Here is a 19462-nt window from a genome sequence, read left to right as displayed (position 1 = left end):
AAACCATAATTCAATGCATATACAGAATATCAGAGTTACAAAAAATGAAGCTTTGAGAAAGTCATGTTAAAATAATGAGTTTTTAGCAGTTTATACAGCGGGTATAGAAAAGAATCCAACCCTTGAAAATATTCCCTTTTTTTTGCTTTACAGCCTTAAATATAAACACACAGACCAATATTTCTTCCAGGCTTTACTTACTCAATGCAATCTCTAACATCCAAGTGAAAGATATCACAGCTACAGTTCAGAAGAATTTTTAAAATAAAAACAAGAAATCCTGAGATTAATAAAGGACCCCCCCCCCTAAACTCAATTAGGTGTCAGTGCCCACCATTCGCATTGCAGACCCTGGTTACTGGCTTCCTTCCACCTGTGATCAGTTGTAATGATTGGGATTACTGAAGCTGTTCCTGGAGCATTCATTCCCTTGCTTGGTAGTGCAACTGACAGCACACGACTGACTATGGATGGCAAGCCACTTTGAAAAGATCTCAGGGATAGAGTTGTGGACAGACATAAGGCAGGAAATGGAAACAAAAAATCTCAAAGGCTTTATCAATCCCAAAGAACTCAGTAAAGTCCATAATAGTCCTGGACCCCGTGATCATCAGAGGTGACTGTGTGCAGAGGGTGCAGACCTATAAATACCTGGGAGTGCAGCTGGATGATAAATTGCACTGGACTGCCAATACTGATGCTCTGTGTAAGAAAGGACAGAGCCGACTATACTTCCTTAGAAGACTGGCATCCTTCAACATCTGCAATAAGATGCTGCAGATGTTCTATCAGACGGTTATGGCGAGTGCCCTCTTCTACACGGTGGTGTGCTGGGGAGGCAGCATAAAGGAGAAGGACACCTCACGCCCGGACAAACTGGTGAGGAAGGCAGGCTCTATTGTAAGCATGGAGCTGGACAGTTTGACATCCGTGGCAGAGCGACGGGCGCTGAGCAGACTCCTGTCAATCATGGAGAATCCACTGCATCCACTAAACAGGATCATCTCCAGACAGAGGAGCAGCTTCAGCGACAGACTGCTGTCACCGTCCTGCTCCACTGACAGACTGAGGAGATCATTCCTCCCCTACAGATAGATAGATAGATAGATAGATAGATAGATAGATAGATAGATAGATAGATAGATAGATAGATAGATAGATAGATAGATAGATACTTTATTAATCCCAAGGGGAAATTCACTATGCGACTCTTCAATTCCACCCAGGGGGGTAAACGTTAACATTATACAAAGTTATTGTCTGTTTTTACCTGCATTTTTATTACTCTTTAATTTAATATTTTTTTTGTATCAGTATGCTGCTGCTAGAAAATGTGAATTTCCCCTTGGGATTAATAAAGTACAGTGGTGTGAAAAACTATTTGCCCCCTTCCTGATTTCTTATTCTTTTGCATGTTTGTCACACAAAATGTTTCTGATCATCAAACACATTTAACCATTAGTCAAATATAACACAAGTAAACACAAAATACAGTTTGTAAATGGTGGGTTTTATTATTTAGGGAGAAAAAAAAATCCAAACCTACATGGCCCTGTGTGAAAAAGTAATTACCCCCTGAACCTAATAACTGGTTGGGCCACCCTTAGCAGCGATAACTGCAATCAAGCGTTTGCGATAACTTGCAATGAGTCTATTACAGCGCTCTGGAGGAATTTTGGCCCACTCATCTTTGCAAAATTGTTGTAATTCAGCTTTATTTGAGGGGTTTTCTAGCATGAACCGCCTTTTAAGGTCATGCCATAGCATCTCAATTGGATTCAGGTCAGGACTTTGACTAGGCCACTCCAAAGTCTTCATTTTGTTTTTCTTCAGCCATTCAGAGGTGGATTTGCTGGTGTGTTTTGGGTCATTGTCCTGTTGCAGCACCCAAGATCGCTTCAGCTTGAGTTGACGAACAGATGGCCGGACATTCTCCTTCAGGATTTTTTTGGTAGACAGTAGAATTCATGGTTCCATCTATCACAGCAAGCCTTCCAGGTCCTGAAGCAGCAAAACAACCCCAGACCATCACACTACCACCACCATATTTTTACTGTTGGTATGATGTTCTTTTTCTGAAATGCTGTGTTCCTTTTACGCCGGATGTAACGGGACATTTGCCTTCCAAAAAGTTCAACTTTTGTCTCATCAGTCCACAAGGTATTTTCCCAAAAGTCTTGGCAATCATTGAGATGTTTCTTAGCAAAATTGAGACGAGCCTAATGTTCTTTTTGCTTAACAGTGGTTTGCGTCTTGGAAATCTGCCATGCAGGCCGTTTTTGCCCAGTCTCTTTCTTATGGTGGAGTCGTGAACACTGACCTTAATTGAGGCAAGTGAGGCCTGCAGTTCTTTAGACGTTGTCCTGGGGTCTTTTGTGACCTCTCGGATGAGTCGTCTCTGCGCTCTTGGGGTAATTTTGGACGGCCGGCCACTCCTGGGAAGGTTCACCACTGTTCCATGTTTTTGCCATTTGTGGATAATGGCTCTCACTGTGGTTCGCTGGAGTCCCAAAGCTTTAGAAATGGCTTTATAACCTTTACCAGACTGATAGATCTCAATTACTTCTGTTCTCATTTGTTCCTGAATTTCTTTGGATCTTGGCATGATGTCTAGCATTTGAGGTGCTTTTGGTCTACTTCTCTGTGTCAGGCAGCTCCTATTTAAGTGATTTCTTGATTGAAACAGGTGTGGCAGTAAACAGGCCTGGGGGTGGCTACGGAAATTGAACTCAGGTGTGATACACCACAGTTAGGTTATTTTTTAACAAGGGGGCAATTACTTTTTCACACAGGGCCATGTAGGTTTGGATTTTTTTTCTCCCTAATTAATAAAAACCATCATTTAAAAACTGTATTTTGTGTTTACTTGTGTTATATTTGACTAATGGTTAAATGTGTTTGATGATCAGAAACATTTTGTGTGACAAACATGCAAAAGAATAAGAAATCAGGAAGGGGGCAAATAGTTTTTCACACCACTGTATCTACAGTATATCTATCTATCTATCTATCTATCTATCTATCTATCTATCTATCTATCTATCTATCTATCTATCTATCTATCTATCTATCTATCTATCTATCTATCTATCTATCTATCTAATAAAGAAGTGGCAAGTGTTTGGTACTACTAGGACCCTCCCTGGACCCTTAAAACTGGATGGAAGAGCAAGGAGGAAACTGGTAAGAGAGGCTACCAAGAGGCCAATGGCCACTTTGAAGGAGTTACAGGAGTTTATGGCAATTGTGTGCATGTGACAACAATTTCACAAGCGCGCCACAATTGTGAGAGGGTCACAGGGAAAAGCCACTTCTCAAGAAAGACCACATTAAGGCTCATTTGAGCTTTGCCAGAACGCACCCTGAAGATGCGGATGCCAAGTGGAGAAAGGTCTTCTGGTCAGATGAGACCAAAATCAAACTATTTGGCCTCAATACCAAATGGTACACAAATGCAGCTCACCATCCACAACACACCAAATCTACAGTAAAGCATGGAGGGGGCAGCATCCTGTTGTGGGGGGCCTTGAGGCTCTTGTTAGGGTAGAAGGAAAAATGGATGGGGCAAAATACCTTCAAATTCTGGAGGAAAACCTGCTACTCTCTGCCAGAAAGTTGAAGATTGGCAGAATTTGCACCTTTCAACACGACGACGACCCGAAGCAGACAGCAAAATTGACCACACAGTAGCTGAAGGAGCAATAAATGAATGTCCTGGTGTGGCCAGTCAGAGCCCAGACCGAAATCCCATTGAAAATCTGTGGAAAGATTTGAAGATAGCAGACCACCAACGCTCACCATGCAATTTGACCGAACTTGAACAGTTCTGTAAAGAAAAGTGGGGGGAAAATGTTACTCAATCTAGATGGGCAAAGCTGATAGAGAGGAATCCCACCAGACTCAAGGCTGTCATTAAAGCAAAAGGTGGGTCAACGAAATGACACTGACATGGGGGTGATCCTTTATTAATCTCAGTAGGTCTTGTTTTTGAGTTTTTATCATTTTTCTGAACTGTAGCTGTGATATCTTTCACTTGGATGTTAGAGATTGCATTGAGTGAGTAAAGCTGGGAGGAAATATTGGTTTGTGTGTTTTCATTTAAGGCTGTAAATCAAAAAAATGGGAATATTTCAAAGGGGAGGATTCATTTCCATACCCACTGTATAATGTACGTATATCGTTGTAAGGGTTGTCTGTCTATCACACAAAATACCACAGTTGCTGAAAGTTGACAAAACAAAGGAGTTCATTTTTGTCTCAAGAAAGAGCAAAGGCAGTCACACTCCAGACCACACTAACGGCTGCAGGGCACCACGCCGTCCTTACATTGATGGATTGAAGGCCAGAGGTCCACATGACCATCCTTGTCTAATTTTTCCACGTGAAGCCTGTAAACCATGAGGACTGACTGAGATCATTTATAAGGGGTAGAATGGCCAGTTGGGGCTGGGTGGTCTCGTGGCCTTGGCACCCCTGTAGATTTTGTTTGTTTTTTTTTCTCCAGCCCTCTGGAGCGTTTTTTTGTTTTGTTTTGTATGGTATTGCCTAATCTTATTTTTATATATATTTTTCTTTTTATCTTTCTTCATCTTGTAAAGCACATTGAGCTCCATCATTTGTATGAAAATGTGCTCTAGAAATAAATGCTGCTGTTATCAACTGCCTAATCTGTGCTTCCCATCTAAGGTGGGTTGAACTCTAAGTAATCAACAATGTGCACCTTCTGCCGGAATGCATTTTGTAACACATGTAGTAAAAAACGGCATTGCATTTGTCATTCCAACAGATGGCGCATCATAACCATTTGTAGGATTAAAATGCACCGCGAGCAGATGGACACACGGGTACACAAACACACGGACGCTTATCGTTTTATTAACCTTCTTTGCATTTTGTTTACCCCCAGGAAAAAATGTTGAATTTATTTCAATGAGATAAAAAAATGGTATTGCATGTAACAGAAACACGCAAATGTCAAAACATCAACATAAAAAGAGTAGGAAAGGTGTGTCCAGTGTTCACTGCTGTACCGACGCAGGTTCAGTACGCGTCCTTCATGTGTCACCAATGCATGGCCCGATGTCCCAATCAGGGCAGTGGATGGCAGTTTCTTTGCGCACGTTTCTGATATTTTTTTCTGTTGCTAGGATACGAGAGGGTGGAATGTCAGTTCCTAATCTGCATGATCTGTGCATCCTTTGCATCATTTTTGGCACAAAGTTCAGTGCCTTGCACATTTCCCCGGACACAGACACTGACACATTGTGATCAGGGCTTGGGGGACCTTATGCCTGTCTTGTCCTTGCACTCGTTTGCAGTCATTTGGCCTTTTTGTCACACAACTCTAGTTGCCTTACACTAAAGCTCCACGACCAAATTCATTGGGCATACTGGTTGTACAACACTGCATCATTCATCAGTCTCACTTTCCATGTCAACGTCTGATGACCAGTTCACATTGTCACCACTGTCACTCGATTTGAGCAGTGGTTCAGATTCAATTTGTTCTACGACAGCCTGGCATGGCCAGTTGAAGGCTCCACCCCCACTCATGAATATTGATGAGTTGACCTTGATGTGGCAGAAATATAAAGGAGTTTTTTTGCAGCATGCTGTTGTTGCATCCACTAGGTGGCAGCAGAGTAGTGTTACTCAGGCTTGAAAATGTAAAGTGGATCTTTAAACAGGTTCACTCTAACCACACAGGGTTAACACCGAGGACGTTAACGGATGATAAATATTACTCTGCTATTAGGGGTCTTGCATTGAGCCTTGAGTGAGTGAAGTAATAAATTAGCAACATGGCACCAGGTGTCGGGACATCGTTACTTTATTTCTCGCAGGGTTAGCAGACTCTAAGGAAGACATCCCAAGAGAGGAGAGTGTGATAGAGGTGACACATTTGTGGTCGGTAAGTGACATTAACCAAAGTCTAAGAATAAAATCAACTCTTATATGTCTTCTGTACTGTTAACCAAACATTTCTTCTGTTAACAAGATTTTAAGATTTTCAGGATTTTACTTACGTTCTTCCCAGCACCGGCATAAATGGGGTTTCTGTAAAACAACAGAGAACACACTGCTGTGTTACAGCGTCATGACAGAGTGGAAAGAAAGCATCTGAGATGTTGAGTAATTAAAGTTGCTCAACTAACCTGACTAACTAGAACTTAAAAGCGAGGTTTTACATCTCTAATTTCAAGTCCATTCATACAATTCTAATATCACAAACTGGAATCCACATAATTTATAGACAGATGTTCCTCAGTTTATACATTTTATAAATATTTTCCAAAGAAAAAAAGCTCTAGTGGCTCTAAATACACAAAGGTCCCCCCACTGAGATACCCAGATGATGGATATGAACCCCAACGGCCGGCCAGTCACGGCCATCTCACCTTTCTAAGCTCCCATCTCCTCTAAACCTGCGCTCACTGTCTCACCTACTGGTGGTCTCCTGTACCCCAGGACTTTTACTTCACCTTGTTGGAGTTTTGCCTTTTGCTCCAGTTGGATGATTTTCCTCGGGGGCTCCACTGACTGGCTAAGCACCATCGCTCTCTGAGACTTTTCATTTCATGATGGTGTCAGTGAGGGTTGAGAGCAAGGAATCGATTTGAGTACAGATCATCCGACTGCATCCAACTGACACTTTCCCCATTACAGTTCAGAACAAATGGCTGTACAGTACCTGTTTATGCATTTCGTGTCTTCAGAGTCTTCCTCTGTGCATTAAAAAAATGAAATAAAAAGATCATCAAATGTTGTGAGCTTGGACTTGAATTGTAACATTCTCTATGTCTTTGCAGAACGTGAAGAAGTCTAAATACTTTCTGACTTTATTAAACTTCATTACGTACTGTATTATAATATAACGCATATGTGCCTTGTGAGATTTCGGAACTATTATGAGACCCTCCCCATAGGAACGACACGCAGAAGCCACGTCTGTTGAGAGCTGCTTGTCCATTGCCAAGGCAGCCGCAGGTTCGCAGCTTCACAGAAACAATTGCAAGTGGACAACTGTCATGTGCAAAGCGCCTGTCGCCCGATGGGTGATGCAGGGAGCAGTTTAACTTGGCCACTGACCTGGCCCCATCCCTGCCTGTTTGCTGTGTCTGTGTGTAGTAAATTGGTAGAGCCCCGCTTCAATAAATAAACTTGATGTTCCTGTTTCAAGTTGAATGAAGCCGGTTTTACTAAAGTACTGAGAGTCAGCCTCATCTTTGGGGTATAAGACAGCAACTTGCACGTCACAGCCTGGTGATCACCTTCTTGGCTCAGCCAAGCTAAGCGATGCCACTCCGGGATGAGAGAGTGCGCTGTCGCTAACTGTATATTCTCTTTCACTCACAGTTCGGAGGAGACGGCCAAGGAGGAGTCCTAGCCCCACCTATGTTGCCCAGAGTAGGCTTCGCCCCTTCTGTTCAAACAGTGCCAGGAAGGTGGCATCTCATTTTGACCGTACTGTCAACGAGGACACAGCTGCCAGTGACGGAACCTTTCTCTAACAGGAATCTTCAACAGCCTGATACACTATTTCTGGTTTTTTTTTCTTGCCCAGTTGGTGCCCCAGTACTCTTCTTTGAAGGTTTTTGGTGGATGTTCTCACTTGCTTTAACCCCACCTGGCAGTACTCGGCGTGGATTAGTTGGTTTTGAATCGTTCATTTTTTATATGGACATTACGGGCTTCTTCCATAGCCTCACCTCCATGGCCTTCCTTACCATTTTTCTGAGGGATCACTTTCTTCTTCAACTTTTTTCCCTTGTTTGGAACTGGTGTGTTCAAATACAATTCTTCTGGTGGCTCGATGGTGGCAGGGGACTAAAAATAAAAATAAAAAAATATATAAGGCAAGTATAGAGTTAAGGTCTTATCTTTTGAAAACATCTGGCTTTCGTGATCACATTAGCTTTAAATAAATGTGAAGAAAGCAAATTCTGGTTGGCATCACATTCTTTAGCAGAGACATAGTCTCTGGGTTCAAACATCAAAGGAAGATGATCTTCAGGTGGTAGGTCTGAGGGGGCAGGAATACCTGGTGACCCCAGTGGCCCCGTTGAACTGCAGGAGAGAGGGGCGCAGACACAGCACTACAAGAGCACTCTTCTACTGAAGACCATCGGCTCAAATGCTTTGGCCGCCAATGAGCCTTGGATTGGTACCTTGGGCTTGAGTTACCTCACAGAGATTAAATAGAGTAGCATATTAGATGCCTCTGACAGCAGTTGAGGAAGAACTGGCAGGCATACAGGACCACTGGAAGGGACAAAGCAGCTGAACATCTGAGCAGCGGGTGGAAACAATGCTGAAGAAGCCAAAGATCCTTTTAAGGGCTAGCAATCGGCATTAAGAGGCTAATTCCATTCCTCCATTTCCCGCACACCCCGGGTTGTTACAGTCCTATGGCGGTATACATATAGAGGCCATTTTATTAGGGCCATCTATTTGGTACCAGCTGGGTCCACCTATTTTCTAAATTCTTAGGGCCAGTTTATACTTCACACACAGAATGCGTATGCGCGCGCATCATGGCCGCCACGCGTTCCCAGCATTCACTTGACGCGTCCTCTGAGCACGTCCTCAGAAATTAACGCAACGTGTGTGCATGCGTTGCAGTACCAGCAAAAAGGCAGGGGGCACAGTGTGATCAAGTCGGAGCATGACATTAGAGTCTTATGTGACAGAAAGCCGCTTTGCGGATCGTACAGGATCGATGTGCGCGCTTCCATGTTTGATGAATGGTCCAATGTGGTGAAGCAAAAGGGCTGACATACAAATGCATTCCTCGTGCTTTTCTCACATACCATCTTCTATGCCATCTTTTTTTTTAACAGAATGTATTTGACCCACAGAGAGAAAAATTTTGTGATTAAAGTAGAATTTTCGGCTTAAATCTTGAAATGTCCACTTTAATCTTGTAGTTTATTTTATCATTGAAGTAGGCCGTCATAAACGTCATCGTAAAACAGACCCAGTTGTTAATCGCTACCTGCTTCTGGCGCTTCCTCCTGAACTGACAGCAGCGGCAAACAGTAATCGTCACACAGAAGACATTACATGTATGATATTCCAGCTCTCTGCACATTTAGAATCCTTAGATTTATACTTGATATCACTTTCATGATGAAATGCATTAAACAATGTATTTTACATTTTACAGATAAATCTTTAACTTCATTTAAATAATGAATTTTACTAATAATTACACATGTAGGGGTGACACGGTGGCCGAGGGGTAGAGCTGCAGTCTCGAAGTAGGGAGTCGCATCCCTGGTGTTCCCTGCCTGGAGTTTGCATGTTTTCCTGGTGGGTTTCCACAGTGCGCTGCGGTTTCCTTCCAAAGATATGAAGGTTTGAGGATTTGGTGATGCTAAAATGACGCCAGTGTCTGTATGTGAGTGTGTGCTTGTATTCAGCTTGTGATGAGCTGATGTCCCGTCCAGGGATTGTTTCTGCCTCGTGCCCGATGCTAGCTGGAATGGCCGCATCCCTGGATTGAAGGATTTAATCATTAAACATCCATCCTTTTTAGAGATATTGTGGCAAGGCATCCTCAGAGTGTAATGGGTGTTTCAGGTAATTCACAACACAGCAAAGCCGACAGTGTTGTGCATGAACTAGTTCAAAAGAGCGTGTTGATTGAACAAGCTAATTTTTCTAAGAACGGTGAACTTAACATAATGAATTTGCAAGTGAAGAACTTGAACGTGAGTTAGTTCGGTTTTATGTGACATTTTGGGTCTGGTTTAGGTTCAGATTAAATGTTTTGCCTTACCCTGTAATGTAGGGGTGGAGCTGAATCCGAACACGGTATTCAGATAAGCACACATAGTCAATTCAATCTCAGTTTGACACGGGTGACTATGAAACAGCACATACTAATGCGTAAGCACTGTTTTCAATCAATTTGTGATTTCAAGTGCCTGTGTCACCTATTAAAGATGGCGGCGTGTATTCCAGATTTGGATCTGATTAGAATGAAAACATTGTGTAGCATAACTCTTTTGTCTCTATTAAGCATTTTCTCTGTATTTTGATATTTTTGTTAATAAATCTTTCATTTCTAAAGATTAGCTGGAGGTTTATGGTCATCTCTACTCTTTTTTTTGCTTTTGTTACATTTTGGGGATATTTATAGTTGTTTTTCCAGCTACCCATTTATAACCCTACTCCTGTTGAAGCCTATAGGTAGCTTAGCCCTAGCTGGTTGAAGGCTAGGCTCCTCTGGACAGACGAGTGAATATCCTGGCCTGCTTGAGTAGCAGCTTTTGGAGGCCTCACACCGATTTTGTCATGGAGCAGTGGACTCTTAATCCTTTCTTTTGCTGCCCAGTTTTGATGTTTTTATGTGTTCAAGACCCAGACTCGCCACCAACTGTCATCTTTTTTGAATGGTCTTCTTAGAGAATCACTGTCATCCAGGGGTGGGAGGGAAAACCCTTGGAGAATCGTAACAGAAGCAACGCTCATTCTGAGGCACTCCATATACAGTCCATGACTCTACCATTGAATGCTATTGCGAATCTCGATGATTCTTCTTTACGATTCAAAATCAGACAACCCATGACCCAAAAATGGAAGAAACTCTAAATACTATTGCTCATTTTTGACTTGAGGGTGTTTTGACCTCTGTTGACCTTTGGACTTTGATTTTTTCATATTCTAATCTTCTCCTGGTCTATTCCTGCTTCCAATAATCCACAACTCCCTATATGTCATAACACTTGATAATGGAGTGGGTGCCCAGGGTAGACTTGAAATTGTGGGGTATAAAGCAATCGATATGCCCACCCACCATTTAATTTCAATCCACTCCCACCCACCCATAATTATGAATCACTTAACTTCAGCTGTTTTCACTGACCTACCTGCTGATCAAACTGGAAATTCACTTGATGCTTCCTTACCTCTAAGCAGTCTGCAAGATTCTCCACCTCCAGGCTTTTGCGGCATCCTTTTCTGTTTTTCTATGTGAGAAGAAAATAAAGTGTCAAGTGTCTTTCGCAATTTTTACCAAACGTGGGTTCCACCGACAGTAATTTTAAATTATAAATTGTTTCAAAAGTTTCCTTACATCCTTTCCGCCATCAGCATAAATGGGATTTCTGTAAAACACAAAGAACATGCGGATTTATTACAAATTCCTGATTGCTTGGAGTAAAAAAGTTTCAAGCTCTTTCTTGTGGGAAGTCTGATTTCTACTCATTTTCACATGCAAAGAAACTAAAACAAGGTGGCCTACATACAACAATCTGAAAGTTCATGTTTACACCTCTGCTTCTTGATCCACTTTCCCTTACGACAGAGGAGAAATACAAAGGTTGGTTTTGGAAGTGCAGAGGACCATCCAAAGAGACACCCAGATGAGAAGTAAGAGTAGTAGTAATAGAAGTAGCATTGTAATGTGAACAATGACATGTTGACGTCAATGAGCGACTAAGATGCATCACGTCACCATGAACCCAACCAGTCTTACCCGTCTCCTCTAAACCCATAGTCAACGTTAGTTAGGCCTCTTTCTGTTAGCGGCATCCTGTATCTCAAATTACCTGACTTTGATGATGATTTTCTTATTTTACATTTGCTAGTTTTCACCTTGAACTCAAACATCCGCTCTCTAACTGGCCATGTCAATCAATCTGAGATTCTGACTCCATCAAAATCGAAAGTAAGGAATTGTTGAAATTTCAAAATGTTTCAATCAGATCATCACCAAGCCAACACATTATACTTCAGTACCGACGGCTATACGGTACCTGTTTACATATTCCGTGTCTTCAGGGTCCTCCTCTGCTGTAAATAATGAAATAAGAATAGTGTCACACATTGTTAGATTAGAGATCAGAGAGATTAGAAGTTAGAGATTTCTATTGTCACATACACTGCAATAGCAGAGTGAAATCCTTGTGCCAGAACTATGGTGATGTATTAATAAATACAGTAAATTAATAAGAGTAGCTGATGATTAATACATGAGTAAATAAATAAACAGCATAAAATAGTTAAATAAATAAGATAAAGAGTTGAGAAAGAGTTTTGGTGCACAATGACACATAAACCAGCAGGTGGGTACAGCACACAGTGCAATGAAGTTACTGGGAGCTCAGTGACCTTATGGCCTGGAGTAAGAACCTGTCCCTGAAGCGGGTGGAGTGAATGGTGTTACTCCAGTAGCACTTCACAGAAGTACACAGTTTCACTGGACTGAGCTGGACAGCTGTGATGATGATGATGCATCCGGTCAGGATACTTCCAATAGTGCAGCGGGAAAAGTTTGCTAGTGTTTTGGTTTCCAACCCAAATCTCTTTACACTATTCAGGAAAAGAGCCTTTGCTGAGCCTTTTTGAGTATGCAGGGGTTGTTGACTGACCACAAAAAGCAGTTGTTGATGTGGACACCCAGGAACCTGAAGCTGCTAACTGGCTGGACAGGGAAGCTGTTGATGTGGACTGGAGTGTGACTGCCTTTGTTCATTCTGAAGTCAAAAAGGAACTACTTTGTTTTGTCAACTTTCAGTGACAGTGGTATTTTGGGTGATAGACAGACAACCCTTACAATTATATACACCTATATATATATATATATACTGTATATATATAAAATGCAATGTTTGTCTGTCTGTCTGTCTGTACGAAAGAACTACTTTACAGGTTTTTTTCTCTGATTTTGCGACTTCTCTCATCATGCTATCTGTCATAGTTCACTTGCAGTATCGATTTATTTGCGCAATTCCGAGAGAGACGCAGTGGACTGAGAGGAGGGGGGGCGGGGCCCACCTCACTCACGCGCCAGCCTTGGGTTGCGCCTTACCTCTGCTTGCTAGCGAATGAGAGAATTACTTAACAGATTTAGATCGGGTTCTTTTCTATAATTTTCTTGAAAGTTGCAGTTGATTTTGCGACTTCTCTCATCACTCTAAGAATCATAGTTACTTGCAAGAGTGATATTTCTCGCTAATCTGAGACAGAGGCTGCGGCCTGAGGGGAGGGGGAAGTGTGACGTCAGGAGTGGGGAGCCGGGTAGGGCCCCCCTCACTTTCCTGTTTCAGTACTATGTCTGCACGGCTAGTGTATATATATATATATATATATATATATATATATATAAGATATTTCGAACCGACTGGCTGACCAACCACAAACAGTACCTGGCAGGTAACCACCTAAACAATCAGATTGTGATTCAGACCTAAGAATGTAATACTGTACTCTGATCTTCACCTTGTCAAATAAGCGAACAAACTGCTGTGGTGCAATGTCAGAGGTTTCGCCTCAGGTGCTGACATCCAAGGTTCGATCCCCATAAGGGGAGACAAAGTGCATGCACCTGATGAGCCCCAATTAGGGCAAAACACATGTCATGTGCTCTGTGTATTATTTTGCAAATCCTATTTCACACACATATTATATATTGTGCCAAATGGCTGGAGACCCTACCCAGCTGGGACGCATGGATGGTCCACGAGAGGGAAGATGCCTTCCCTGGGCCACGAGAGGGCAGCCGCCCTGGTCTGCTTGGGGGCCACTAGAACAGAACTGGGAAGCTCATCCCAGTGTGCATCCCAGTGTGCAACTCTGTGTGCATCCAGGTGTCCGTGTGTGGGTGTCTTCTGGTGAAGTGATATTACTGTCAGAGAAAGTTGCAGGCATTTTACGGAAATACAAACCAGTATTACTGCGAGAGGAAATTAAAGGTACACAATACAGTTACGCATATTACAGCCACAAACAAGCCAGTATTACTGTCAGAAGAGATTAAAGGCATATTACCGACGTGCACGCCTGTATTACCGCCAGAGAAAATTAAAGGTATATTACGGACGTACAAGCCAGTGGACGTACAAGACGGTATCCTTCAATAAGGGCGCGCACAAAAAGGCGAGCCTCGAAAGGGCGACCTCAATTGGGCGCAGCGAATAAAGGCGCGCATAAATAAAGATCTGCACCTTCATTGCTCTTCACATATTCCAGAGCCATTTGAACTAAATTATCTACGAACGCCTTTATTCGCCGCATTCAATTGAGGTCGCCCTTTTGAAGCTCGCCTTTTTGTGCGCACCCTTATTGAATAGAGCTGTACAAGACAGTATTACTGTCACAGAAAATTAAAGACACACAATACACGGCGGCAGCCCACAAAGAACGGTCAGCTCAGCAAGTAAACATCAACAAAAGAAAGGCTGAAAGAAAGAAAAATACGACCAACAAAAAGAATGAGGTCAAAGTCCCTTACCATTTAATATAGACTGTTCCTACTAATGTTTATGCACTACTGTTCAAGCGCCTGTTACTGTAACGGGCTAAATGACTAGTACATATATAATTATACTAAGCGCTGTTGCCTTGCAGTTAGGAGACCTGGGTTCGTTTCCCGGGTCCTCCCTGCGTGGAGTTTGCATGTTCTCCCCGTGTCTGCGTGGGTTTCCTCCAGGCGCTCCGTTTTCCTCCCACAGTCCAAAGACATGCAGGTTAGGTGGAGTGGCGATTCTAAATTGGCCCTAGTGTGTGCTTGGTGTGTGGGTGTGTTTGTGTGTGTCCTGCGGTGGGTTGGCACCCTGCCCGGGATTGGTTCCTGCCTTGTGCCCTGTGTTAGCTGGTGACTGGCTCCAGCAGACCCCCGTGACCCTGTGTTCAGATTCAGCGGGATGCAAAATGGATGGATGGATAATTATACTAACTGTGTGTGATCTTTGGGACAAAAACAACCTGAAGAGTCCATGACAATTTTACTATAGTCGAGAACTTGGAGAGGTGTCAGCTAACTCTTAACAATTTTCCAGTGCAGAGGACGTTGGACCCATATGTCCTTGCTACCTCACTGGCTTTCGCAAGAAGACACTGGCAACACCATATCTTAGCCATATCACTGGCATATGAGTCCTATCGATCTTTGTCTTAGAGAAAATACCTCCATATAGACAATTTTTTAGTGAACACTTCAAGCCTTGCCCTCCATTGCTTACATACAATATTTCACTTGCATGTTGTTGATCCTTGTCATTTGCTTCATTTCAACGTTGTGTCTCTTCATCCGTGTCATTAGAACCATGTTGTTGTTTTGTGGTGCCGTTTACTGCACTCAGGTCTTTTGTAGTGAGAAGTGAGGTGCGTGCAGGTGCTGATAAAATGTAAAAGTGCATGCTTGTGCCATCTAGTGGCTGTGGCTGAGAGTGAGCAGAGTGGACTGCTCCATACACACACACACACACACACACACACACACACACACACAAACAAGTCTTTCGTTTATGTATATCTGATTGTTTACTGTATAATTATCTGAGGGGGTTGATCAGTCAATTTAAGTTAGTTTGGTAAGTTAATAATTCTGCTAATGTTTCCCAATAAGTCAACTCAACACAGTGTCATTTATTTTTTCTCTAATTATAATACAATTATATTTCAAATATTTGAAATGAAGAAAACTAGTTCTGGAGTATTTGTGCCCCTGTGGAACTACAATGGAGATGCATCATCATCAGAGACAAAAGGACCTGTTGCGGGTCTTTTATATTTTTATTATTTCTTGAACTTTCCACGGGAAGCTAAAACAAACAAACAAGACATTGCAAACAGACGCATGTGGAAATGCCTACCTGCCTGTTGTCCTTCCTTGCGTTCCTGTCCATCAGCATATTCTAATGGAAATTAAAGAAGAATCACAGTAAATGTAGTAACAGTGAAATTCCAAGGAATATTTGTTTAAACAAAAACAGCTCCCCTCACCTTCTTAATGATTGTAGCTTAAGAATATTCTTCTGTTAATATTTATTTACTTTCCAGTACTTATCTGTTCGGAACATTTTGAGCCAAATATTATAACTTACTTATTTTGTAGGCTGTGTGCGTGGATACAGAAAACGTGACATATAGAGGTAGGACATAGGTCATGGGTCAAGTCAGATGATGGATTTTTAGAAACGGGCCACTGCATCTTGTCACACAGATAACTGTTTGCAGTGTCTCAGAAAGAGGAAGGACCTCAGGTGGGCTTTATCACCCACCACAGGTATGTTGACTTCACCTTTTATATCAGTCTAAGTTCACAATGCAGCTCAACTCCAGTTGATTTTCTTTTGTGAGACAGATCCAATCTTAATAAAGGAACATTAACATCAAAAAAACACAAATTGAATTATAACATCTAAGAGTGGATTTAGACCCCCTTTGTATGGTGGCAAGAAAAAAGTATTCAGACCCTTTGAAAATAACCGCATGAATGTATAAATCTGTCTTAAAATATGGTCTGACCTTCGTTTATGTTACAATAATAAACCGATACAGTCTTCTTTTGAACTGATAACCCACAAATTATTGCATTGCTTTTATAAATTTTGAATACATCAGACGTTCACAGTGTAGGCTGAAAAAAGTCTGTGGATATCTAGGCTGATGACTTCAATAAAAGCTAACTGGAGTCAAGAGTTAGCAAACCTGGAGTCTGCATCCAGTAGGGGGTTTATATGTTCACTAGAGATACTAACTAGATATACTTATGCTAAACCAAAAGTCTAGATATACTATATATATATATATATATATATATATATATATATATATATGTTACGGCCAAAACCCGAAGTTCGGCCAGTTCCCGAATTGGCCGGCCATTTCGCATACGAGGTGTGGCCAAAGTCCGAACTACTACAAATGACCAGTGTACTTTGGCTGGCCACTTCGCAAAGTGGTGAGAACTCCCTGGCCAAAATTTGATGTGCTGATGTAAGACAGTTTGCTCAAGGTGCGAAGATGCTTAAAAATTTCAGATGCAGATTCAGAAGTGAGTTTTCCATTCAGGTGGATCTTGTTTAGAAAGCGGACGCCACTTGTGACGGCCTTCCCCTCGCCCAAACACTAACCTTAAGGTCAATAAAATAGGTCCCTGATGTTAAGTCACTATTTTAGGGCTAAAATGATAACAGAAATATGAAACCTACTTATATACCTACTCTTAATTATTGTGAAACAACCAAGTGGCGTCCGCTTTCTGAACAAGAGCCGCCAAGGCTACACTCGATGCAATTTCACTACTAAGTGCGCAACAAATCACTGCTCATGCCTTTTTTCTTCCAACTGGCCGATCGCCCCATGCCATTTCGCAACCTGGCTCTCCAAATCTGACATTGGCCAGTCAACTTACAGGGACATTGGCCATTTCTCAATTTGGCCGGATACTTCTCGCTTTGGCTGATTTCAGGTTTTTGCCATAACATATATATAAATACGAGGTCTGTTGTCCAATGCCACATGGATTGTACTGAATGTATTCTAAATAACAATATATTATTTACCCTATACAACTCCAGGCACCTCACACATAGACAAACAGACTGGGAGAACTTCAGCTGTGTCGGCGGAGACAATAGGATAGCAGGCTGCTTGTGCTGATCGACACATTTGCAAAACAACGATAGTAATGGAAAAGTGCAAAGGAATTTAAGGTGGCCCGGGATTACAAGTTTTTTAGGCTTCAGGGATTCTAGTGCTAAAAAGATGGTAAATGAAACAGCAGTAAGTCCAGTTTGGTGGAACCACCGTTGGTAATAAAAGCACTAAACACAGCCCTACCATGCTACCAAAATTGGAGTGGAAATAAATCATTAATAATCAAGGTTCTTCGTATCTACTTGATGATATAGACTACCTGCTGCATAACACGTTAACAGAAGGACTTGTTTTTTATTCCATAATGCAGCGGTTCTCAAACTGTTGGGCGCAAAGATGTGAAAAAAAAAGAAAACAAGAATCGAAAATATGAAAAATACATCTATTGAAACCAAAACAAATTAACTTAAACTACATTCTGATACTAGAAAAATAAATATAGAGCTAGATAAATGTCGAAAAAAGTTAAGTAGGTATAATAAAATATGCATCTATGATATATCATTAATTAAAAAAGAACAAATTGGTATTAGTGAGCTCCTTTCAAAAAAACGTTACGGGGGGGGGGGCGCGATTAAAACTGTTATGAAAACTCGGTTCGCAAATACTTAATGGTTGAGAAACGCTGCCATAATGAACCATTTGCTTATGTTTTGCTCTTTCTTTTAAATTAATTACAGAAAACACAGCACATGCAGAAATTCATACCTGGTTCTTTTTTCTCTTCGTTTTGGTCTCCTTTTCTCCGAGCTAATGGGGGAAAAAGATGAAGCTTCAGTAAATGGAGTGGCACGCTAGAGTTTCTTTTCCTACAGCTTTCAGGTTCTCTGATGGTGGTGGAGAGGATCCTAACAAGAACAACCAGATCTCCCATCTTAAACGTGTCATGCTGAGAAAACTTTTTTCCCTTTTATTTTACTGCCATTTCTTTTTCTTGAATAGCAATCACACAAAGCACTCCAAACACCCCCTAAGACTTTACTCTGATCAGTTAGCTCCTGTATTTAGATTAATATTCGCTCCGTCTTTCGCTCAATGCAAAGTTCCAGCCTGTTTCAATATCTAACCCTTGACAACATTGATATCAGAAAGAAATAAAATGGAGACCTTGGGCCTCATGTATAAACGGTGCATATGCATGTTTTAGTGTGAAATCTACGCACAGTGTTATACACGAGGCCCCTTGTCTTTTGTCTTCTGCTTCTCAGTATGTTCTCCGGAGATAAAATACCCCAAAATTCTCACAAGGGTCTCCTCTTGAGCTTCAGCAGGTATCTCAGCAAAGTCACACAATGGACTCAAATGTTCCAGGTAGCATCTTGACTTTTTATTTTTTTCTGATTTCAAAGTATTTGCATTATGTGCTCAGTAATATACAATGAAATGCATGGATGATAGTAATAAAACACTTTACTGTGATTACAAAGCTGTACTCCTTGCTTCTGCAATGATACAATTTGTTGCTCTAATTTACCTTTCTGTACTCCAGTTAGCTCAGACTCATTCTAGAAAAAAAAAGGCAGGCAGGATTGAATAGTCGTGAAGACTTTGGACTTCAACCTCTGAGGTTGTGGTTCCAAATCCCACTACTGACACCAGTGTGTGCCCACAAGAAAGTCTCTTCCCCTGCCTACAGTCCCATTAGCAAAATAAATGTAACCAAGCATGTCTCAAATTTTGTAATAATAAATGTAAAGTCTTAACAGAGATCTCCCAAAACATCTCATGCTTTTCAAACCAAGTTCTCCATTTCGATTCCTTTGATCTCAGTTGTACCTAACGTCTCCTTATTGCCTAAAGCTCTTTCTCGTAAGGAATTTTAGCAGACACATCAGTGACAAAGTCATTTCTGAAATGAAACATAAATGAGAATCTCTGTGAAGTCTCACCAACCATCAAAGATTCACCTTTGAGAAGTAAAATTTTCCAATGGGTAACCACTGTAACAATGAAGACATTTGAACATCTGATTCTTCGGCATCTCAGATCTGTCACATATTCTCTCCTAGACCCATCACAGTTTGCTTACCAAGCCACGAAGCAAGAAGGAACAGGGGTGATTTCAAATGCG

The 19462-nt window shown here is 41.6% G+C and overlaps 1 protein-coding gene across 1 annotated transcript in view; it reads right to left on the bottom strand.

The window, feature by feature from the left end:
• Window positions 1-8010: 8010 nt before the first annotated feature.
• LOC114658475 (signal-regulatory protein beta-2-like) overlaps window positions 8011-19462 on the bottom strand; it is a 49544-nt gene continuing 38092 nt past the window's right edge. The window contains exons 5-10 of the mRNA XM_051932474.1: window positions 18100-18141; window positions 15603-15644; window positions 11763-11799; window positions 11081-11111; window positions 10875-10973; window positions 8011-8067 (exon numbers count right to left, since the gene is read on the bottom strand). Coding sequence (XP_051788434.1) covers window positions 8011-8067; window positions 10875-10973; window positions 11081-11111; window positions 11763-11799; window positions 15603-15644; window positions 18100-18141 — 308 coding nt within the window. The remainder of the gene's footprint in view (window positions 8068-10874; window positions 10974-11080; window positions 11112-11762; window positions 11800-15602; window positions 15645-18099; window positions 18142-19462) is intronic.

The sequence above is a fragment of the Erpetoichthys calabaricus genome, chromosome 10, assembly GCF_900747795.2.
Source record: "Erpetoichthys calabaricus chromosome 10, fErpCal1.3, whole genome shotgun sequence".
NCBI classification, from domain to species: Eukaryota; Metazoa; Chordata; class Cladistia; order Polypteriformes; family Polypteridae; genus Erpetoichthys; species Erpetoichthys calabaricus.
The sequence above is the reverse complement of the archived record's forward strand: the minus strand, read 5'-3'. Positions and strand labels throughout refer to the sequence as shown.